Consider the following 24,502-nt stretch of genomic DNA (forward strand, 5'->3'; position numbering starts at 1 on the left):
GTCAGCCACACTTTTTCAAGCCATTCCCCTGCAATTTTAAGCAAGTGCATTTCAAAGGAGCTGGAGAAACAGAGAATATGACCACCACTCAGTGCCAGGACTACCCCCAGATGTGACAGCAAAAGGAGCAGCAGCTGCTGAGCCTGCTGAGGCAGCACAGTCACCACCTCCTTCCAGGCATCGGGAGCTGCCGAGCTCCTAGGTGCGTCTCCTCAGAAGGAAAGCACGATGCGGTGACCTGGTAGCAGGGTCCTGCTGTGCCGCCGCACCGTGCAGCCAAGCCCCACAGCATCCCACAGCCCAGCCACGGGGCTTTCCAGCAAACCAGACCCCACCCGGTGCTGGCAGCCTTATTTTTAACATCCACTTTCTTACCCTGCACAGAATTTTTCAGGCTTGTCCAAAGGAACTAAAAGGCTTCTAAGCAGACCTGCTACCACCCCTTTGCTGACACACGTTGAGCAACCGCTTACAGCCAATACCCCCGCGACGGGTTTTCTTCCTGCTCCTCCTGGGTTCTGCAACCCAGCTAAAACCCAGAGCTGCTCCCACCGACAAGAAATTCACTCCCAAAACACAGCGCTGGCACAACTGACCACCAAAAGGAAAGCCAAAATGCATCTAAAAATTCCAACTTAAATTAGAAATTCTATCCTAGGCTGCTGATAAATAGATTTCCTATTGCAGTACTACAATGCCACATTCTAATACTGTGCTGAATTTCTAAAGAAATAGCATTACAAAGCCTGCTGGAAACACTCACAAGCTTCAACTCCAATATCTTCTATAAAGAGGGCGCAGGGTTTTTCTACTCTATTCCTAGCAGAGTCAAGTAGCTTCGCCCAGCATTTTTTGTTTGGTTAGTTTTTAAATTGAGTGATGCAGGACAGCTAGTAATTTTTAATTGTAATTGAATTAAGTATTTTCTCCTCCTAATAGACATCAGATTTTCAAGACAGGCCAAATTCAAAACTTCTGTTGTTTGTATTCAGGGCTTAAAACCCGTAAGATAATACGCATTAACCACTACTGCTGCTGCAGCAACGTCCACAGAGACGGCGAGGACTCCACACTGTGAGCACAGTAAGCAACAGCCTGTCGAAGAACAAGACCAGAAGGGATGAAAGCAACAGAGACACAGGGAAAAATATTGAAGATGGGAAGACAAAACAAGAACCCAGGTGGTTTCAACCCAGCACCAGCTGCAGCTCCCAGCACAATCCAAGAGCAGCTCTTTGCACATGAGGTGAGTGGGGGTTTCGGAGGAGCGACCCCGGGGGTGAGCAGAGCGAGAACGAGGATCTCCCCGTGCACAGGTCAGCCAGAGAAGGCAGGGAAGTGCTTCTGTGTATGGCTGCTGGGCGTAGGTGACCTTGCAGGAGCGGCAGCATGGCAAAGAGGTGTAGGTACCCCGAGGCCTCACCAAGCCCGTGCGTGACACAGGGCAGCTGGTGAGAGGCGAAGGGCAATGCAGCCAGGGTGGCGTTGGCAGACACCCCTTTGAGGAGGCGAAAGGCGAGAGCCCACAGGAGGGGAGAGAGGCAATGACATTTTTCCAAGTTCACCTGTTTTGTTCCTTATGCTGCACCATAAGCTTTGGGTCTATCCGCTTTGGTGTGTATTTGCAAAGCCCAGGTGGGGCCTGATCCATAGCTCCGTCCCTGCCGTGCTACCACAATACAAACACAACCGGACAGCTCTGGTGCAACCGGGGTTGCTGACTGACACCAGGTCAGGAACATGGAGACATTCACCACCAAGTCACAAACACAGGAGCACTGCTGGGTCTTCAAATGTACAGAAAAACAAGATTCACTTACACAGAAAACGAGTGGCTTACACAGACGTATGTGAAAAACCAAATGCTTTAATCCATCTATCAAGAACAACAGTTCAAATTATTTCAGTGGATACATTAATATTGATCCATAATTTACAGTGCTATGGACCATACACAAATTATTGCTGCAGTCAACAGCAGATGAATATCAACATTACAGTACCAAGCATCATAGCAAGAGGCAGTAATTAATGTCACTTTTTCAAGAAATATAGGTATTTATACTATTATCAACATCAGCTTCCCCCCCAGTGCATTTTATGTCAAACAACATAAATGTAAGTGCATTATTTTGTGCTTTGTGCTTTCCTTATGTACCTTCTTTTTGCTTTTACAGGTTGTAAGAGTTAAATATTGCTTTGTAGGCCAAAAGCAGTAAGGAAGAACTTCATGGTACTCTGCATGTTTCTGCTTGTTGCATGGCTTTGGCAAAGTGAGAACTGGTAGGTATCCCGCCCACCCGCTCAGGGAAGCCACTGCCGGCCCAGTGTCACACCAGACACCGTCATCAGATTGGGCAACAACTTCTGTCCTCCTCACTCCACCTAGTTCACATCAAACCCTGCCTCTAATTGCTGTCTCTCTCCTGTGCCATTGATCCCCTGTGAAACGCCACGGCCACACATTCCACCACGTGCAAACAGGCAAAGACATCTCCAGTTCGCACCTGCCTGGAGGTCCGTGTCTCCTAGAGATGTCCCCACTGCAGCGTCAACGTGCTTCCACTCAAAGCGTGGGCAAACTCAGAGGAGGGCTGTAGCCTAAGGAAACGCGGGGTGAAGAGTGAGCAGGGCACAGCCGAGTCATATGTTACCCCAGAGCAACACAACGTACGGGGAACACACAACACAGCTGCTGGGGCCACAGCGACTTTTATCAAGAAATCCAGCTCTTGATATAATGGTTTTCCTTGAATCCTAACTCATCTCCACGCAGCAAGCAGCCAAAAATCAGAAGTCATGGCTGTCAGCAAGTACCAGTGTTTCACATAAGCTTGAAAAATATTTATATACCACAGTCCAGACTTCAATTTCTGAATGCCCAGCATAGGCATCAAACCAAGCGCCTTATTCAATACATTCAGTGGTTTTCAGTTACTACGCTCAAGCCTGCATGCCCTGATTTTGTACAATGCTGCAGAGCTGTCCCATTTTAATGGGGAAGGGTAACACAACCCTGTGTTACAGCTACAAGCATTTTACAGCCCCGATTTTCTTTACCTGTCACCATTACCAAATGGCAGCACCAGAAGCCTGTACCTTGCATACTCAACTCAGAGCTAACTACGGCACAGCTGCCCTGCAGGGAACTTCCCTGCCCGAGGACCACAACGGTTGCAGTGCATTCTGCAGGCTCCCGGGTCCTGCCCTGGGCCAGAGCTTCACTACCCTAGGAAAGACACATTCCCAAAAGCTGTCTGGGGTGGGGGGGAGAGGCATCATTATAACCTAACTCCAGATCCTCCTTCAAAAGATAGAAAATAAAAAAAAAAAAAAAAAAGAGCTACAACCCAGTGGTTGCATCAATGCTAACACATAGCTCGCTGCTCAAGCAGAAATGGAGACGGCAGGACGCAGCCAGCAACAGCCACAGAAGGAGCGACACGAACATAGACCCCAGAGTACCACAACAGCAAGCTGCAGCCCCGCTGAGCCCTGTGCCCCTCACCATCAGCACCGGGAGGAGTGGTGCCAGGCAGGGGACGCTTCAAGAACCCCTCCATGGGGAAACATTTGGGTGAAAGCTCAGCGAGCCACGCTGTAGGCTACGGGAACTCCGGACGTTGTCCCCAGCTGTCCCATCGCTACCCAATTCACATTTGATTTCTGAACACTAACTGCTGTGACCAAGGTTTCCTTATAAAGCCTGCCAAACTGGCACTCAAGTCACTAACCATTTCATTTATCCTATGTAATTTCCAGTGTAGCACAAAGGAGAACGGGAAGCTCTTGTTTTCTATACGTAGGCACCATGCTACACTTCAACGTCCTATAAAACATCACCCTAAAGCTCTCTCCTATGCCACACTTCAGTCAGTGCTAGTCGAGGAAGACTACAACTAGAGTTTAAGGCACTTCATTCTGAATGAGATACGCTTGCCTGCTGCTTGCGAGTGAGCTGTAGGCTGCTATTGAGAAATCCATTCAATCCGTCTAGCTCGTAACACCACATGTCACCTCTGTAAAACACCTAGGCTTGATATAATACAAGTATAACTACCGTTATTGCATAGGACTACACTTGAGTAGATAATGCACCGAACTACTTTTACAACATTGTTGCATGTTAAAAATTAATAACATTGTTATCAAGTAACAGTTATTTGCAGATACAGTAATTTACTCTTTTTTTGTTTGGTTTTTTTTTCTTTTGTCAGCCCCAGTGCTGAAATAAAACACAAATTACTATAACGGGTATATTAACTACATAGTTATGTTTCCAAGCATATTACTACTTTTTTCTGTATCACTAAAAATAAATATGTAAGTTCAGTTTCTCTACAGAGTTGTTTTATTACCTAATCTAAATTTGTACTCTACCTTAAATGTGTTTAAAAACATTTTCAAAGTGAGACTGTAATATACAAAATATTCTCAAAATCTCTCTTAAAACACAGAACCCTGCATAAAAGCTTCCTTTCAAGTGTTTACAAAGAACGCAGAAAACTTCCAATGAGTTTTAAAAATGTCAAAAAATTGTTGCAATATTAAGAGGCAAAAATCTTACAAATGAAATACAAATATATTTAAAACAAAAAGTTGAAGATAACTAAGGAATCCATGCAAATCAAAATAAACTGTACAATGCAATTTAAAAAAAATAAAGCCAATTAGATATGTACAACATAATGTGCCCAGCTGATAAAATGTATCAATTTTTTTTGTCCAAAGAGGGTATACCAACTTACAGTGCTCCTGCTTGGTTTACTGTTGGCAAGCCATCAATGCGTGTTACAAAACAAAAGAAAAAAGTCTAAGAGAAAAACTCGAACCGTGATCAAAAGGAAAACCCAAATCAGCTCAGAGTAAAATTAAACAGCACTCTGAGAAAGAGACTCACATCTCCCTGCAATTTTCAGCAACAGCATTTTATATCACAATCAACACAATCAGGATGTCTTAACACTTTTTTGTTTTGTTTGTATTCCGAGTGGAGTAGGGTGGGTATTTTTCCCTAAACACTTGTCATGTAGAGACTATTTGAGGGACACTGTATCTTTAAGGCAGCACTATTCAATTAATACAATTACAAATTGGACTTTTTTTTGTTTTTGTTTCTTTACATTCTTTAACTTTACATTTTGTTTCCAAGTAAACAGGTTGCATTTACAATTCCACAATTACCCCCTCCCCCCCAGTAGAAAGAGACTCTTCATTTGTAATTCTATTGCTTTGAGTAGATTTGACCAGTTCAAAGTTCTTGGTGAATCCAGTTCATAGATACTGTACATATGCTGTACAATATTTTGGAGGCATTGGTAGTTTTAAAATAGAATATACAAGTTTCTTCACAAAAATTCTAAAAAAATCCTATATATATATAATATATACACACACGCACACACACTGGGCTACTGATGAAGCACAAGGAAAAAAAAATCAAAAAATTCTACAAATTTATTCTACAAAATAATTTGTAAATTATTTAATCTACTGATCAAGAAACAAAGCAGTTTATGAAAGGTGTGCAGAGTATATGCTAACAAGCATGATCGGTGTCCTCCATGCTCACGCTGCTCCGCCTGCTACTCGTCTTCGATGCTCCAGGAGACACAGAGGAAAGTAGTGGGTCAGTTACTCCAACAGGGGAGAGGGTATCGTCCATCAAGATATCTTCCAGTTTGGATCCCATTTTTGCAGGAACACTGTAAGTGCCAGTTGGTTCAGTCACATTTCCGAGGTTGTCACTGAAGGTGATGGTACCGTCAGTGAGATCGAGGGTGGTAGTGCAAGACAGGTCTGTGTGGTGTGGCATGATGTCTTGGTTGCAGTTGTCCAGCACAGGCTCTTGTTTGATGACCCTGTTGACCATATCAGGGGAGCAAAGGCCTGTAGACGGAACAAGGGACAGTCCATGTGCCCGAGCTTGCATCTCAAGTTCCTGTGAAGGAAGATAAGGGACAAATTAAAAAAAAAAAATCTGAAAGCAAAATCTGTCATCTTACGCTCTTGCATACAGTTTCCTTCTCTTGTACACAAACCGTTTCTTCCCTTTCCAGTAGCGACAAGCGCTTGCACCTTGTACACTTCTGCCCTGCAGATTTTCACCTGAATATTAGTCTCTTGAAGAGGTGGGTGAACACCACCCCACACAGGTCCTTCACACTTCTCAGAACTTACACCAGAGCCAAAACCCAGTGCCCTGTAGAACAGGCATGTTTCCCCTCAGGGCCTCTTCTCAAACAAGTGCCACGGTAGGCAAGTTTGGCATCAGGTCAAGTGAGGAAAGCATTTAAAAGTTGGAAAAAAAAAAAAAGATACAGCAGAAGCATATGCTTAGTACTTTTTAAAAAGTTGTATGTGAAAGCATAGCATGTCTATATATGATGCTTGTCATTTCCTGCTGAGACACTGGAAGGGGCATTTCTCATTCTACAAGTCTGGTAGAGCTGGAACTAGAGGTCAGCCAAAACTGAGCAACACTATTCCTGCACTGAAAAATTATAGGCAAGTCATAGGAAGGCTCTAGACTTCAGACACAGCTGGGATTCTTCAAAACTTCATGAAAAGTTTAAACCCCACCTTCACATTTAATCATATAGATGCACTTGACTGAAGACAGGTAACAAAAGAATTCACTTAAATGCCCTTTCTCAAATGCAGCAGTAAGAGAGATGTTTTGCTTCTACTTATGCATTATATTAGGCAATCACAATCACTGTAGTGATTGTACTGTTTCTGGATATTCCTATCACTGAGGTTGATTAATAGCCTTTTTTCCATTTTCAAGCTAAGACAACAAGCTTGTAACGGCACACTGCAAGATCAACAGAGGAAGTGGAACAAGGAAGCACTTCTTCCATCAGCTAATGTGCCAAAATCAGGAGTTCCTTATTCTGCGCTTAATCAGAATCAACACAAAAAGGGAAAATATGGGCTTTAGGTTATTTGCTGCCAGATGTATTGCCTATTATTCAAGGGTCTGGTTTTTATGTTGTTTTGATTGAAGGAGCCAGAGCAGATGGATAATGCAAAGGAAGATGAAAGATGCTTAAAAAGCAACCCGACTTAGCTTTGAAATACCACTGGTTGATGTTGCTCTGCAGAAGTGTTGCACGTCTTTATGGTCTCACTCTAGCAAACAGATTGCTCAAAGTAGTACAAAAACTGCACTGAAGCTCAACCCAGCCTGTTCTATTTTAAAGCTGTTTACTTCCACGCTTGACTCTCAGGTATTTCTAGCTTTATTATCTACTTTGTGGATTAGCCGTGCTGTGGTTCAGGGGTCTCCTGACACAGCAGCCAGCCCTGCATGCAGGCTGCATGCAGAGTTCAGCTGTTCGCACTGCAGGCAAGTAGCAACATGAGAGTATCTGGGACACCACTGCCTCCGTGTTATGTGTTCTTACACCCAATTCTAGATATACTTCTTTAATTACCCTTTTATGGAGAGGAGTGGATATCCAGCTATCTTTGCCCACCTGGGGAACAGAGTTGGCAACAAAAGCTGTGTAGGCTGCAAGGCTAAGGTTTCCTATCCAGCTTGAGGTGAAGGCAAAGGAATTACAGAAATGGAGTTGTCACCTCTAAATCTGTGTAATACAGGCTATTGGGAATCTAGGTGAATCTAACAAGGCAACAACCCATGGAGAAAACATATTCATGCCACCTACTGCTTTTCAGTGTTGAGGAGAACTGTTTTACAGTCCTACAGACTTCAAGGAACAAGGAAGACAACCAACCATAGCTCCCTGGACAAAAAAAAGCAGCTCAACATCCATAGCTCTTGGTTGTCTTGCTGCAAAAACTCTTGGAGCACTTGCATTAGGTGTGCTTCTCTGCAACTGCTCTCAGACAAGCCAGGGCAGCCTCAACATTAAATACAGCTGCCAAGTCTCCGAGATACCTACGGGGAACTCAAGATATGGTGCTGCAGTGTTTGTCACCAATACTGTCCCCCCCTCCCCCCCATTTTGTCCTGCGAGCAGTGTTTACCCTCCACCAGAAAGCAGATGATAGATTCCTGCAGAGCATCAGGGAGAGGCTGATCAAGAGAAGAAATAAGAGATCAGATGTAGAAGACTGCAATCTGTAGAGCTTCTCTGACAGATAGGGCCTAGATTGGTCCCCACACAGTGTGGAAAACCCACAAGCAAAACAAAAAGATTTCAGTTATTGCCATTCATCCGAAACTGCTTCAGAGGAAAAGAAAACAAGCACTAAAGCTACAGGTCGAAAAAACTCCACAAACAAGACAACTAAAGTGAACATACTCCCCAACAGCTGAACTGAATTTGATCACTATCAACAAATAAATCATATATGAAGTCCCAATTCGTTACGTCTGGCACCAAAAAAACCCCCAACAAAACCCAAAAAAACTACCATATAAATCTTATCGTATCGTTTGCAACTTATGCTGGCCATAGTAGAACAAAAATAGACCAGCCCCAAGTGCTTTACTAGAGTGTTGGGATTTTTTTTTTTTTTTTTTTTTAAACTAATGTATCCTGGTTTTTTTCTGGAAAAATTTCTGCAGACATCTCAGCATCGGTCACCATGTATTAAAATGGTGGTTCCTTCTAACCCACATTCCTACAAACAAGCTTCAGTTACCATTATTTGCAGTCACACACTGCAACATCAAGAGCATTTGCAGTTTATTTATCAGCAAACCTGTATTCTGAGCAGCAGGTGCCTGTTGGCATGTTCCAACTTCTTCTGTCTGTTCTCAAGCTCCTTTGTGCGTTGCTGTTCTCTTTGCAGCTTACGGATGTAGTCCACTGACGCTTTTAGAATAGTTCCCTTATTCCAGCGCATATCCCTTTGAAATCAATAAAAAAGGAAGAGTTAAGGGTCTCAGGGAGGTTTTATTTTATAGTCATTACCTTCACATCGGCAGCTATGATTACACCTCATATATACATAACACCTGGCTAATATTTATTCCAAGTTCATGAATACAGAAGGCATTTGAAATGCACTAGAGGGGGCCAGAGTGCAGCTATTGCACAGCAGACTGCAGCCAGCCCCGGCCCGGCCCGGCCGAAGGGCACAGAGCCCAGGGGCTGCCCTGTGGCCCTCCAGGCTCCCCGCAGCCCCCGGGGGCCAAGCCCCTGCCTTCTGCACAGTTTGGGGCCAGCTCTGTGCAGAGCGACCGAAGACCAGGGTCCCCTTTCATTGCCTTACGGCAAGGCTGCAAGACAACAACAACAAAACCCCACAAGACTCTTCTCAAACATCGCACGGCTTATCTGGGTGATGCTTGATTTCAGCTGGGGAATTAGAAGGACCATATATGACCTGGTGCTTCCGTGGGAGAAAGACCTGAGGCCCTTTAGCTCCCAAGCAGCAGCAAGCAGTAGTCCTCCTGGTGGCACTGTATCACAGCTGTGTTACGGTAGGAAGAGAAGAGCCCAATACAGCAGCATATTCAGGTGCTTTAAACTTAAACTCTGGATAAAATACAAATGCCACATTGCAGCCTAGAGATGATGGTTCTTCAGGCAGGGGTACGTGGCTCCCATACTGCCTCTCTCACATTATTCCTCCCACACTTGCTTTAGAGACAGAGGCTGCCTGCATCATCTTCTCCCCCACAGCATCTTACTTTGTTTAAGCAAATAAAAAAGTTTACTGCAGACTATCAGACCAAAGATCCACCTGTCCCATAGGTTGACACTGTGCAATATTGTCTTGCTTGCCTTAGAGGAAGCTAAAGAGCCTCTCTGAAGAGTAGCTATGAGTTACTCCATGAGCAACTGCCTTAAAATAATGGAAACTCTCCCCAAAAGCATCATGGGGCATTGATCCAGATTTAAGTGAGACTTGCAAGCTCCAGAGCAAGGTGGGTACCTTGCTATTAAATCAGCATTGGGAAAAGTGTTAAGACAAGTTAGCAGCAGTAAAATTACCTAAAAGAACTACTGGGAAATTACCACAAACACTGGCAAATTATCAGTGAACAGACACACAGCTACACTCTTTATTTTTCCTCTTTTTTCTTGGAGGGAAGGGGAATATGATGGCTTCCCAGATGAACTGCCCTCCATTTTCACACAAAGAAGGACTGGTTCAGTCTTGCCAACCTATGACATCTAATAAATTAAAAGAATCATTTAGCAAGACAAGCAGCCAGGCAGTCAGCTAAGCAGCGAGACTACTCTAAAATTTCACATCCTGACAACTCCACCTCTGGTAAGGCAGTCATTCCTAGCATCAACCCCAGCCCTGCCAAACCACGGGGTCCTGCCGGGTGCTGAGCTGCTGCACAACCGTACGGTGACTGTTTTGTAACAAACCCCATCAAATTAATATAAAATTAAGCAAGTTCCAAAAGGGAAAAAATAAATCCCCAAACAATCTTCAAAAAATATAATGGAACCTTCAAGCATTTCTACAATCATGGAGTGCTAAGATCATACAAGAAAATGCAGGAATTTTTTTTTTTTCCTTGTGAATTCTTTTTCTCCCCTAAGATTTTTTTTTTTTTTTTCTTTTAACACCTCCCTCCCACAGTCTCCTTGGGCACATTATACTTACGGGTCATTTGACTTGGGTATCAAAGTGCCTAGTTCTTTTATACGATCATTAATATTAAATCTTCTTCTTCGTTCAACTTAAGGAAAAACAGCACAAATGTTAGAAGTAATATTCACACTTAATTACAACATAGAGTGTTTCATCAAAGATTTCTTTAAGCGCCTTTGAAATGTTCGCCTGAAGCTTAAAATCCAGTCACAGAGCAATTTATTTTGCTCTCCTACACATGGACACACTAAGACAGAAGTTCTGTCTATACTGTAAAAATGTGGGACTGCTGAAGTGGCAGAGTTAAACTGAGACTCTAAAACACAAGATGGCTGTGTTAGCATAGGACTCAACTGAGAAGCAAATGTTTTCCTAGGGAAAAGCATCACAGACAAATTCAAAGACAAAAATTTAGATGCTCAAGGAAATCCCACAGCAGGAAAAGGGACAAAATGTATAGTCTCTTTTTTAAAGTAGTCTTCCAGATGCAACATTTGAGGATCCAAAAGTCAAACTTAAAAGTCAAACATAGCTTTTCATGCTATGGAAAAGGCTTCTGAATAGCTCAAGGCATGAAACAGTTCCTTTTTTCTAGTAATATAAAGTATAAAAGGACAACTTGAGGATCCTTTAAGTCATAAAATGGTCATTATTTTAAAATGTTTTTTTTCCAACTTGGAAATATGCATTCCCTTCAAAAATGGAATTTATAGAATTGCCACACTGAGGACGCACACTGATGTTTAAAGTCACAAATTGACCACATATCTAAGATTTTAGATTAATTAAAAAAAAAAGGCAAAATTGTGCAAGGTGGATTTGTTAAAAGCAACTGGATCAAATGTTGTTCCCAGTAATTCCCTTGATAACAACCACACGTTCACTTGGCTTATTGAAAAAAAATAAAAACAGTTTAAAATTCAATAGTAGATTTAAGCACACATTTCACAAGAATTCGAGATATTTGATCTATGGGCATACCATAATGAACTGATACTATACACTACATGCAGTGTCTCATTCAGATTTAATAACACCAGCATTCGAACACTTAACGCCTAAAATAATTACTAGAATTGGTGCAAAATGTGAAGAACCAAAACTTACTCAAGTTGTGATTGTCTTTCTTTTGCCTCTCCTTAGCCAATGCTCTCGCTTCTGACTCTGTAGGAAAAATACATGCTGTGCATGTGAATGAAGTAATTAGAATTAAAGTAATTCAAACACAACGTTTCAGTCTGTGAAACATTTGCACAGGAAGCCTGATCGATATTTGTCAAACCAATTATTACACTCATTCCAACGAGTGAGAAGGGCCTGTACAGTAAGCTGTGATTGCCAAAACACAATGCTGGTGTTGAACTTCACCCCTGCACCTGCGGAGCATCTCTTCCCACACTTCCCATACTGACTTCTGTGACGAGAACCTTTCCCACGGAGGCCCTGATTCAGCAAGGCGTTAGGACAACAAACTGCTGAAATCCAGCATACCTTCTCCTACGTTTACATACTGCCGGCACGCTTACGTACCACACAGAAGCTGAACCAGAGGAACAGCATGCTTATTGCATTGCTACCTGCACAGGATGTGAAGCAGTCAGGAGTCAGAGGCTCTACTCACCGGAATTAAGGCTACGTCCTTCTGTGGCACGTGCATGCACATCACCGTAAGACTCAAGTTATAACTTAAGCGACCTATTAAAAATACTTTATTTTCCAGCTACACTAACTGTTCTCAGTATATGAAAAAAAGATGAAAAATTCAATACCTTTATTAGCAATATTGTTAGAAAACAGTGGTCCTTGCTTCAGGAAAAGCAAAAAGAAAAATAATGACAACCATGCTGCACATCAGTTGTCTCCTCAACTCCAAACTGTTCTTAACCTTGCTCCACACATTTATTATTGGACTTAGTGTGCAATAGTTCAGGCAAAAGCATAACTAAATTTGTTATTTTCATTCTCATTTGATCTTACATTTCTCAAGCAATTTTAATTATTTTTTGTTTGCTCTATCCCTTTTAGTTTTTTAAAAGGGTGAGGTCATTAATCCTTGCCCTGTTGCATTTAAATCTCAAAACCAGCAGGCATTATTTAGTTTTGCAGTCAGTCAGTGAGGACAAGTGAACACGTGATCTATTATCACATAGTCCATTATGGAAACAAACCCTCTCACTCATTCCAACAAATTTCTTTCCTGTATTCTTTTACTTTTATGGAATATGGATTATGTCCCACCCAATTCAAAATAACAGGTGATAAGGGTTTCCCTTGGAGTACTGGAAGTTGACTACTTCACTACTTAGAATAAAGAGCTACCCCAATATTACATGCAGTATAACAAGACATCATCTTCTATGCTAGGCTCCCAAAGGATCCCAAAAGAAGCTTGAAAGACTACTGCATGTCTCAATGAAGTTTAGGCTTGATCTGACATTGCCTTATAAAACAGATATGAGGTTTGTAAGGCCAAAACTGATGGAAACTGCACTCCTGGGTGAGCAGGATTCCCATTACATGCTTCAGTAACTACAGCTGAGAACTCACAACCATCATCAACATCAGATGCTGGAATAATAGATTTGACTTTTCTTGGTTCTTCACAATTTTGATATTTATACGGTAGGATGGAGAAAGGTTTCTGACAAATGCTAGATTTAAATGTTGCAAGCTCTCTCCAGCCTAGTTCCAACAGCAAAATCAGGAAATGGAGAACCAAAAGACTCCTGCCTGCCATAAGATGCTGATTTTAAAATCACTAGCTGTCAGAAAGCACCATCAATAGTGCTTTCTGCCCAAAGGCTTGGCCAGATCAATGTCAAAGTGACTGCTGTTAAATCTGAGTTTAATTCTTAAACCTCTCCTAAATTAAATGCAATCTGCTAGCATGTATTTTGAACAGAAAAAGCACTCACCTAAATTGTTTCTGTGTACAGGTGAATGTAGCATATAGACATTTAACTTAGTTCAGGTCTGTTTTAGAAGTACTGAGGACTTCCATAAAACCACTTTACTCACTAATTTCCCCTCTCTTTCTGCCTTCTTTGACTGAAGTCTTACACAACCATCTGCAGTGAATTCACCAGCCTGGACATCTGACAAGCTGGATGTTTAGTTTGCAGTTTACAGCCACCTTTAACTTTCTATAACTGGGACAATGAAACTGTCTGTAATGCAGGACTGAGTAGTTCTCATCCCCTCCCACCCTCCCCTTAACATAGTTCCATCGCTGTACAAGCTTTTCTTTTTCTAGCAGCCACAAATCATTGTGCAGTTTGTGTGTCTTCATTCGGTGCTGAACTCAAATTTTGTGCAGTCATATAAATGCAAATATCCGCCAGCTCAGAGATGTGGCATTTCCTCCTGAGAAGCTGACTCCTGGGCTATTAAAACTGCTCTACTTAAACTAATTCCTGCCCAGAACCTGCTTTGCAACTGAGTCAGCCTGTGAGTTTTCACAGCAGAAACCCAGAAAGACAACAGACAAGAAAGAAACTATGCCTCTACCATACTGCATACAGTATGACTCCATGTTGGGCTTAAGAACAGCTATTTCTGGGTATTAAGATGATTTTGTCAACTGTTCTAGAATGGATCTCCATTTGTTCCTCCTGCAGACAAGCTTGCCTTATATACTGTACCCTACATGTGGTTATAGCCTTTCAAGTGACACAGAACAGCAAAAACAAAACATGCTTGAGAATACAAAACCTATTTCTTCCTTCAAACTATTTCGCTTCTGTACGCGTGTGCTTGAGAAAAAGAGGCTTTTAATGTCCCCCTTCCTACCCCTGCCTCCCACAGCTTATTCAGAGCACTGCTGGAAGAACAGACATGACAAGAAATTTACAGGATACTTAATTTTCATCTTAAGAGACACATATTCTCTCTCTTGAGTGCCTAATTTTACATTTTATAGGATCTAGGTGTCCAGATTTCGTATTACAACAGGCTATTTGTTCATTACTGCCCTCTCCTACTAGAGTAAAGCCTCAACATGTAGCATTCCTCAACATGAATCCCACAGAGAGTCCAGATGTGAAGTTGTTAAAGTTTGGTGTTGATAGAGCAAACAATAAGCCCAAACTAGAAAACGGCTCAGCAAGAGACACATGGAAGTTTCCTGTGACACAATGTTTTCAATGTGCAGATTTCACTATAACAACCAGGGAATTTACCTTAATTTGTCACAGTGAACATACACATGCCCACCCATGAACATAACTCCATTGCAGGCTAATGTGTCTGCTAAAAAATGGTCCACAAAGCAGAAAGTAACTATTCATGCGTGTATTCTTTCTCAAAACAGAAATTATGTCCAATATCACCTGAATTCAAAACAATTATACTATTGCTCCAAGGTGGTATTGAAGACATGTATATTTACCTGTGAGCTCCCTTTTTATATTCGGAAGATTAGCTGGACATGAGTTGCTGATGTTGAGTCCTGGAGGAGGCATGCTTTGGTTGCCATAAAGATCAATCAAATTGCCAGACACAGGCAACTGGAAAAGATAAACAGGGAAAAGGATCATTTGTTTCGCCCTTACGAAAGGCTTTGTACAGAAGAACAGAGTTAGAATCTGCTAAGAAATCTGTGCTCTTTTCCATGTGCAAACAGAGCGTGCAATAAGGTCAGCAGAAGTCACATATATGCAGGGGCATGAGGAATAAAACACCTACGTTGGGAAAATTCTGTCTTCTCTCCTCAAGAATATGCAGACAGAGAATATACAGAAGAAGAGGTAACATGCTGACAATATTGCTGTATTGTTGCTCTTTATTTTTCAGTGAAACTATTACATCTGTATCCCCATCACTTCTCTTACTCAAAAAATCTGAAAGAGCCTACAGAACACTCCTGGAGGAAGCCCCCATCTTTCCAGGAATATGTGAGTGAAAGTACTTAGCAAGCTGTCATATGCTTGAGGGAGAACACTGTATTAATCAATCACATTTTTCATGTGATTTGAAAGCTACCTACACAGAAAACATTTAAGTTTACTTTAACTTACATAACAAGAACATGCACCAGTAGGAGGAAGATTATTTTGACATTAAGTTTCCTCAATTACTTGTTCATTCTGCTATTCTTATTTAGGTATGTTTAAGCAAGGAGATTTATTCAGAAATAGGATAGTATTCCAACAAGACTTACCAAAGCTATCCCTTTACATTGAAAGGTATTTAAAGAAGTTTATCCTGAGTGGATTATTTTACCCATTTCTCTTTTGTTTTCAAACTAGGTTTTGAAAAGACAGGTATAAAACACTTTGATATCTTATCTAAGTAGCAATACTTATCGTTGCTGCAAAGAAAACCAATCCCTCCAAGACACTGATCCTGCAGAGATTAGAGTATTAACTTTACACCCATGTAAATAATGCTGTTGCATACAATGGAGTGAGTCACAGCCTGGACTACTAAACTCCTGCTGACGGTCCTCGCCAGACTAAGACCTAAGAAAATTTCTCTGCCACCTGGAGCTACCATAAGAAGCAAAGTTGCTGTGCATGCATTAAAGTACCACCAGCTAGAAGCCATGCTGATACTTGTCTTGAACGGACAGTGGCCAACAACAAAAATTAAGTCCCCTGACTCAATCTTTAAGTGACAGAGGAAAAATACGACTGAATTCTCACCAAGATCCAGCCTTACAATTCCTTGCCCTCCCCTCAGCTCTTGAACGCAATTTAAAAAAAGAAGAAAAAAAAAAAAGGAACATCTATAATAAAACTAAGGTCACAGCTGTCCATCACAGACTACTGTCCCAGTTGTGACATATCTGCATTAATGTCAGGGTGACTACTCTTTCTCACTGCCCTACAAGGCTGACCCTTGTATCTTTTGGCCCCTCAAATGCATCCATGACACAGGCACAGCAATAGCGTCATACATCCTTCTGACTTGGATGCGCTTTTTCTATTCATGCTCCTAAGCACGGAGAGAGCACAAAGAACTTTTTTGTAGCCCAGTGACTTGAAGTTCAGAACCAGACATGTGAAATCTAATTAGGAATCTTAGGGAATTAAAAAAAAAAAAATTCCCCCCCAAGAAATCTAGAAACTAGCATCTCAAAGCCTGGGTAAAGCAGCTAGGTTATAATTAAACACGGGGAATAGTCAAGGTCACCAAACTGCTTTACTTACTGCAAGATGGACCCTGCTTGTTACAACAGGTTTGTGATTTTTTTTTTGTTTGGGTTTTTTTTTTTCTTTTCCCAAAGGTGTCAACAACACTGTGCCAGATTTCCATCCAAATAAACAGGACCTGTGCAAGCAATCACCACAAAAGGGGAATGTAATGCAGGCAGCAGCTGCTGAACGCACATGCTGAAGTCCCGCAGAAATTGCAAGCACCAGAGGAACCATACCAAGAGCTGTGCAACAACCAAAGCACAAGCACTGCTGATGCAGCATTAGCTAAATAAAGGAAGATGAAGGGAGAAATTTGTACAGCTGATAAACCTTGCAGGTTTGCATGTACACATGAATGCTTATCAAGGAAATTTACGTTAGAGGTAGATGCCAACAATCTCAGTTTAAATCAGCGATCCATAAGCAAAGAGACTGATCGGCTTCTTTCTTTGACTACTTTTCTCAGCAAGCTGAACTCCACAGGTCAAAGCTCCAATTCTAACATTTTACTACAAGTGTGACTACGTGTATGGTCCACACTCAGTATAAGCCTCTCTCTGAGAGGCCTCTTCTCCATGATGGCTGCAAGTCACATCTTTGGGACTAACTTTATACAACCCCTTTCATCTGAAAAATATAAAGTGCATACAAGACTTCAGCTCATCTCACATGGCTAATACCTGCAGTTAAACGTAAGTTAAAATTGAGGCACATCCTCTGTTCCCAATTCTATTCCACATCCAAGAGGACAAAAATTAGTTGACTTGTAAGGTAAGACCAATAGTTATTAGTGCAGAGTTCAGAGAACCGCTGGAAAGGGGAGAGCACCCCTATGCTGAGGGCATTGGTTTGAGATGGACAAGTTGGCAGCGCTGTGAGCACACAAAAGCAGTCACCAGGCTGAAAGGGGCGGGGGGGGAGAAAAAGCCACAAAACCCACACAAAACCAGAAAAGGCTTATAATGGACACAATGCAGCAACACCTGGCATTTATTTCAAATGCCTCCTATTGGAAGAAACTGGAAAGAATTAAACATTGTTTGCAAACATTTCAGCTCTAATCTATTAAGACAGTCGAGCCTTTCATCCCTTTCCCCAAGTACAAAGCAATGGGAAAAGGTTCAAAACTCCCACAGCCTCATTGGGAAGATACGGGTCTCAAAACTGAGACAGACATGGAATTTGATGTCCTTTTTCTGGTGCTCCTTCCCTGCCTTCACCAAACTCTAGCATCTTTCCAACTTAAATATGCTTCCCTTAAGGCTTTGTTAGCCACTTCTAGCTAAGAAATTTAAATACAGCATCATTCAGATCATCCACCTTTACTCTCCCAAAAAGTAAATGAAGGAAGAGTGGCTTATGCCAGGCTTAGCTTGTTATCTTCATTGAAACAGCATGGTCTAAAAAGCCTTCATTCATGAGATTTCATATTTCTAGGCCTTGGCTTCACAAGGTGCATAAACAAATTGCGGCTTTTATATAACAGGAAGTTCAAGTATGGTAATTATTACTGCAGACTCATCACAGTGCACATTCAGGGGAGTCTGAGGCTTTCCTTTTTCCTCCACTACTCCAACAAAACAAGTACCCACATTCAGGTCATTCGGGCTCTATATAAATCATTGAGACATCAGCTGTGTGATCAACAAGGCTGTTTCTAAGGTATCAGTACACACTGGGAGGGATTCTGGTTCCCCAGCTTGTGCAGCCTACAACGTATTGTGTTGTTCCCTTACCTACAAGCACACACTCAGCGACAGTTCCTGAAATAAGACTACTCTCTACTTCTGGAGTTTAACTTCCACAGGAAAGTCACATTTAGAAGTGGAGCTGCACGTACTCACATGGCTTTCTATGTCAGACTTTTGCTTGAATTGATTAGTTGGATGAATTACTTGTCATCTCAACTTGGCATACGAGAGTACTTTACAGGGTACCTAGCAATTCAATTACTAGGTCATATCTACACAGAAAACTCTCAGCAAACTAGTGACCATTTTGTAATACCTTTCACCACAGAAGCAAAGCCAGGTAACTTGTGACCTAATGCCAAAGTTTACAAACACTTCCACAAGCAGTTGATTGCAATGAGGCCTTTTCAATTAAGAGGTACTTGGAAACTTCCCTTAGGTCGCTCTACACAGAAATCCCTGATTTTGCTTATCAATTAAGTATTGTTACCAAATGAAACAAACTGGTCCTTTTATTCTTTGTTGGTTATGGAACAATAGCAGCCTTTGTTGTAGTCTCAGCACAGCTATTTATAGGTTGTGTCTCTTTAGAGACCATTTCCTCTCTTGATTCCTTCCACCTCTACTTAGTTCAGTCTACAGGCATTAATTCCTTATTAGTAAAATGTTGTGTGTTTTAAGAGCTAAATCCTGTTCCAAAAGAAGAGTGTCTGCTACAACAGGTTCCTTTTTTTTTTTTTTTTTCCCCAAACCAATTGTTGGGAAACATGGTTCAATTTCCATCTCTTCAGGATTGGTATCAGGTTAATTCAGAGACTGAAATATGCTTTTTGTCTTCAGCAGTTTAACTGTATTAGTAAAGAAGTCTTAATTCTACTATTCCATATCCTTATTTTACAGGCTTCACCACATACAGTGGGTAATTTATGAAATTTCACAACAAATGTGAAGCAGGCATCCTTTATGAGGTCTGTCATCATGCCAAAAGCAGGAGGGAAACAGACTACCCTAAATATTGACTACATGGACTCCTTCCACCAAAAGAGTGCAGAGTATCATTATGTCCTTGCCTGGAAGCAAAGAGACACTGCTGGGGTCTCTGTGAACGAGAGGGGAAGAAAAGCACAAAGAAATCCAAGTCCCCTCTAATTTAACGGGTCCCAATCCAATGGAACTTCAGAGAAAGGACTCCAGAAGAAGCTGAACCCTCAATTAAAAAAGAGTAACTATCTTGAAAACTATATTTTCATGGGTTTTTAAGTTTTCCTCTCAAGCTCCAGGACAGATGCACTTTTCAAGTCATCTTAGATTAAAGGAAAATTCATTCTTTCTGGTAGGACTCTGCAGTTATTTCTCTGTCTATTCAAAGGGCACTATTTCGTGAGGGACTCTGGTGGGCTGCTCCTGTGGCACGCACCACATCTCCGAGAGCGCTGTGGGAATCTGTGGGAGCGCAGGTCTAGGTTAACATGACATCAGACGACTACTGTCAGCAAATGTAAACCTATGCTACAAAATCGATGCTATGTGGTAAGCTGTAAATTTTGGCACTAGATAAAAAAGAAACAGACGCCAGCACTGGCAGACATCTACTCAGCCAGATCTAACAGCACTTAAGCCTAAGACAAGAAATTCACTGAAGCCACCCTCCAAAGATCCAAAAGATCAAAATAAGATTATGCCAGAAATACGATTATATTAATGCTCGCAGCAATGTGAACCAGCAAACAGAAACAGCAACTCAGAGGTAACATGCACCTTCCCTCGCTCACCAACTTTCGCACCTCCGTGTTCTCGTCTTTCATCACAGGCTTCCTACGTCCCCTTCCCCCACTCAGTTTTTAAGCTTCTTTATTCCTTCCCCTTTTGTTTGTTTTGAAGGTTGTTTTTTTAACTTTTTTTTTCCTTTCCCTAAATTTTATAACATCTTTGCTGTTGTCTAGCTAGGGACTTCTCTCCATTTGAAATCAGGTTAAGCTAAAGCTATGATGTCAGAGCTAACAAACTAGAGCAGCTTTGGATAGGGATGCTAACACATGCTTAAGTGTGGCGTACAATTTCTTACTTGAACATGACAAGATACAGGAACCCAGGGTGCCAGAAGTTCCTTCTAGGCTTTCTGAAGCCAAGTATAATGTTCATGGTGATCTCTAACATTGATGGGTATGAGCTCACTCCTCTGTTACAATCCTCTCTAACTTGACTTTGAAATAAGAAAAACAAAATTGTCCTTTGTATTCCCTCGACCTCACTCCAGCTTGTATTTTTAAATTCATGTTTTTCATTGCAACTGTATACCTTAAACTCTTCAAAGAAAACCTGATTCTCCTCTATGGGACAATACAATAACTACTTAATTGACTGGAGAAAAAGTCATGCTACAGTTTTGCATTCTCTCGAGGAAAGACAACTAGACTTAACAGGGAAACCAAATGGAAAGGACCGTTGTACCGTATTTGCCATTTGCAGGGCTGGGTCCATCAAGCCAAGGATTTCTTCATTGTAACTTGACTCCAGACTAATTATGTCATCAATCACATCATCCATCTGCAGCAGAAAAGGTGGACAGAGAAAAACAAACCAGTTATCAAAACCACTAGGATACAGAGGCCTGACAAAGCACTTCAGCCACATACCGGCTCTCTGCAGCAGAGGCCCAAGCAGAGGTGTCTGTGCAGTTTTAGCACACTCCAAATCCAATCCCTCAGCCATGACTCCTGCTATTCAGCCAGGACAGTCGGGTCATGACAAAGCTGAGGCTTCATGGTCTAACCCACTCCTCCCACCAGCAGTTTCTCTGCACTACCTGCCCACGGACACTCTGTTCCTCCCAGGAACAGTGGAGGAGATAGCTACCCGTAGAATGAGCTACACTAGCGATGTGAATCCCTCTTCCCCCTGCAGCACTGCCTGCCTACCCTCCACCTCTTTCCTCTAGTTGTGGGGTCAAAACCTGCGTACAGACAGTAATGCCCGAGCCTCTGACACCTGCAAGGGAAGGAGAGGGAACAAAGGCTTGGTGCTGGGTGACAGGCTGCCCGCCCTCGACAACAGAATCCATTGGATTCATGTCCCTCGTACACCCTCCCAGGAAGCACCACCCAAGAGCAGCTCAGAGATGATCTTAGGCGGTGCAAGCCATCTTCTTTCTGGGGCTGGGCTGGAAGGTGCCTCCATAAGCTCCTGCATGGTCAGCAGAAACAGAGCCCTCCAAAGCACCCGCACAGGTGCCCCGAACTGTCCTGCAGGATTGACTGTTTCCTTTTTGCTCACTGTAAAAAAGGAGCTTACATGACAGTCCTCTACAAAATCAATGCATAATGTTGATGGTAGAAATAGTAGTATATGGGATTTTTGTATCAGCTCAGAAAGCGTGATCAGAATGAATTACACTGACTGGAAGTGAGGGCAAGAAAGGAACTAACAGTTACAGCCCATATCCAAAGTCCTGTTACTAGAAATAAAAACCCCTTAGTTAAAAAAAAAAAAGGGGAAAAAAAAAAAGACTACTGAGGACAAATTACCACAGATGGATTAAAGCTTTTTCATATAATTTTTTTAAATGCAAGTGTGATCTGCATAGAAATGCGGTCTTAGAAACTATCAGGACAAGAACACAAACATGCAGTCTTGGGAAAACTGCATTAGAAAAGATTTCCTGAAGTGAGACCTTAAAGCGTGGTTGATACCTTCTTCTGCCATAGCATTACAGTGCTAGAAAAGCACTAGCCCTCTTCCAATGTCTTAATGCACTTTTGACATCAATGCTAATAAACAACATTGTTGTTGTTTTCCTTAATTACGTCTTATATTCAACTTCTTAAAGACACTATGGGGCAAGTTTATTCTTCAACATAACTTCTGAGAAACATGCTCATTAGAAAGGGGACCTGTGCTCCAACTCCTGTGTCATCCAGTACCTGCATGCATGATGCTCGTGAGTGTGTATTCAGAGCCGGGCACTCACTCTCAACCCTGCTTTGCTCTTCAAATTTATAAAATCCCTGCAGAAATAAAAAGGAAAAAAAAAGAAGAAAAAAAAAAAGAAAAAGCAAAGCATGGATCTGAGTTCATGGCACAGTCTCACTCCCAAAAAGAGCACAATTGAAACAGTGTCATGCACACATGTGCCTGATGACACAGCAAAGTGAAGCTGTAAATATCTTGAGGAAAAAAAAGATATAGGTACAACTGGGATAATAGGACAGAACTATTTGATTTTCATTTCTGTTGAAGCTATGGAGCACAAGTAATTTCTCTTGCATGTGCAAAATATGTTCTGTAATAACTGTTTCTCAAAGTTGCGTAACATTTTCCTCAGAGTGCATCTGTATTAAAAATCTGGCACAAAAGCTTGAGGGAGGAGAATGGGGGGACACGACAAGCTCTACAACTGTCTCCCATTTGTCATGTTATAAAAATATTGACATGATTCTTACCCTTGTTAACATCTTTCAAATCATCTTCCTTCTGCACCTGAGCACACATGTAACATCCAACTAAATTTTTTGCCAGCAAAGATTAAGACAAGGTTGCAAAGGACTTCTAGGCATAGGCTAGTGAAGTCTTATATTTGCAGCACTGAGCTCATCATGAAACAGCAATCAGTAACATTTTAGGGTATATTAGCTAGGATAATCTGGCCTTCCAGCTAAGCAAGAGACTTGCTCAAATTTTACTGTAAAAATACCTAAAATATCTCAAAAAGCTTTGTGTTTTTCAGTTATTTTGCTATGCTTTTTGCTCATTCTACACAAATGAGCCATAAATAACATTATTCCAGAAAGCTACAGCTTACAAAACTGCTTTGTATTCTCCAAAGGTCATTATTCAGTGTGTGCATCAAGCAAGGGCAGGAAAAAAAAATAAATGTAGTTTTAATAAGCATAAACTAGCTAAAGTAGTTCAAAAAAGAGGAAGTTAGAGGGACACAGTTTTTTTGCCAAAATGTTCTATGCAAATATGTATTTATCAGGCAGACACAGAGGTAGTAGTTGCATTTTCAAAGTGAACAGTTCAGAGAAGAAGATAAACATAACATCTTAACAATGAGCAAATATGATTTAAAACAGAAAGAAAGCAGACTGCAATTCCATTTTACTGAAGAATATGCACAGTGAGAGCGTATTACCTCTTTCTCACAGTTGGAGTTAAGGGTAAGCATAGCCATTGGACTGTTGGGCGCGCTGCTTCCAGTTCCAGGCGGCATGACATGATCACCGGGCTGGTTTGGACATGGCAAGCTCAGGGCTTGGTTGGCATGTTTATTTGCTAGAGTGGTAGAGAGGTACTGCTTTACCTGCTGCCGCTGGGCTTGCTGAATATGGTACTTGGTTGGATTCTCAAGGTGAGTCTGCACCTGTATGACACAATTTTAAAAGTGCTTTATTGTTTTACAACAACATTACACATGCTATCTATTTCAGGTATGCATTTATGACATATATACCAGCTAAGCATTTGACTTAAAGTACAAACATGTGCAGCTCCAAGGAAGTTAACAGCGCTCCACTAAATCACATTCAGTGGCAAGAAATCACTTTATGAGCTAGTGTTTCGATAACTGACTTATTAACGGTAAACCAAGCAGTTCCATTTATTTTTCTACAGCATGAGATTTCTCACTTAAAGACCAATGCTCAGGTTTTCCAGTTTATACAGATACTTCAGAACAGACGGTTCTCCATTTAGACCTTCAGCTACGTGACATTTAGTTTTCACTAAAATATGGAGAAACAAGTTGCACTGCAGGACTCCTATTACTTGTTAGTAGCTACCAATTAAAACCAAATAGTATGGATTGCTATCCTTTATCAGATGTCAAGTAACGAGAGATTAAAAGGTTTGTTGTAGTTTTTTAGGTTTGGGGGTTTTTTTGTGGGTTGTTTTTTTTTTTTAATGATTGGTTAAAAAACACATTGGTTAAAAAAAGGAATACGCCATTTTTTTGCCTACAAATTATTTATATCTCAGATATATGGCCTAAATCATATACAAATAAGACAGCCTGTTTATAAACACATTATGCAAATAAGATGCAAGAAAAGAAGTGTTTCGGTTCAGATCAATCACTGTCCTCAGCAACTGTTATTTTTGTATTTAAGATAAGCTTTTCAGTACTTCGAATTTTTTTATATACAAAAT

At 41.4% G+C, this 24,502-nt stretch overlaps 1 protein-coding gene across 6 annotated transcripts in view; it reads right to left on the reverse strand.

The window, feature by feature from the left end:
- Nucleotides 1–1,853: 1,853 nt before the first annotated feature.
- Nucleotides 1,854–24,502, reverse strand: part of MITF (melanocyte inducing transcription factor) — a 111,418-nt gene continuing 88,769 nt past the window's right edge. For 3 of the 6 annotated variants that reach the window (XM_072875839.1, XM_072875838.1, XM_072875841.1), the window contains 8 exons: nucleotides 23,490–23,717; nucleotides 22,279–22,362; nucleotides 20,810–20,905; nucleotides 14,918–15,035; nucleotides 11,638–11,712; nucleotides 10,543–10,618; nucleotides 8,677–8,824; nucleotides 1,854–5,941 (listed from right to left, as the gene is read on the reverse strand). In XM_072875839.1, coding sequence (XP_072731940.1) covers nucleotides 5,540–5,941; nucleotides 8,677–8,824; nucleotides 10,543–10,618; nucleotides 11,638–11,712; nucleotides 14,918–15,035; nucleotides 20,810–20,905; nucleotides 22,279–22,362; nucleotides 23,490–23,717 — 1,227 coding nt within the window. In that variant the 3' untranslated portion in view covers nucleotides 1,854–5,539. The remainder of the gene's footprint in view (nucleotides 5,942–8,676; nucleotides 8,825–10,542; nucleotides 10,619–11,637; nucleotides 11,713–14,917; nucleotides 15,036–20,809; nucleotides 20,906–22,278; nucleotides 22,363–23,489; nucleotides 23,718–24,502) is intronic. The other 3 variants (XM_072875840.1, XM_072875843.1, XM_072875842.1) reach the window with 3 other exon arrangements.

The sequence above is a fragment of the Ciconia boyciana genome, chromosome 11, assembly GCF_034638445.1.
Source record: "Ciconia boyciana chromosome 11, ASM3463844v1, whole genome shotgun sequence".
Taxonomy (NCBI): domain Eukaryota; kingdom Metazoa; phylum Chordata; class Aves; order Ciconiiformes; family Ciconiidae; genus Ciconia; species Ciconia boyciana.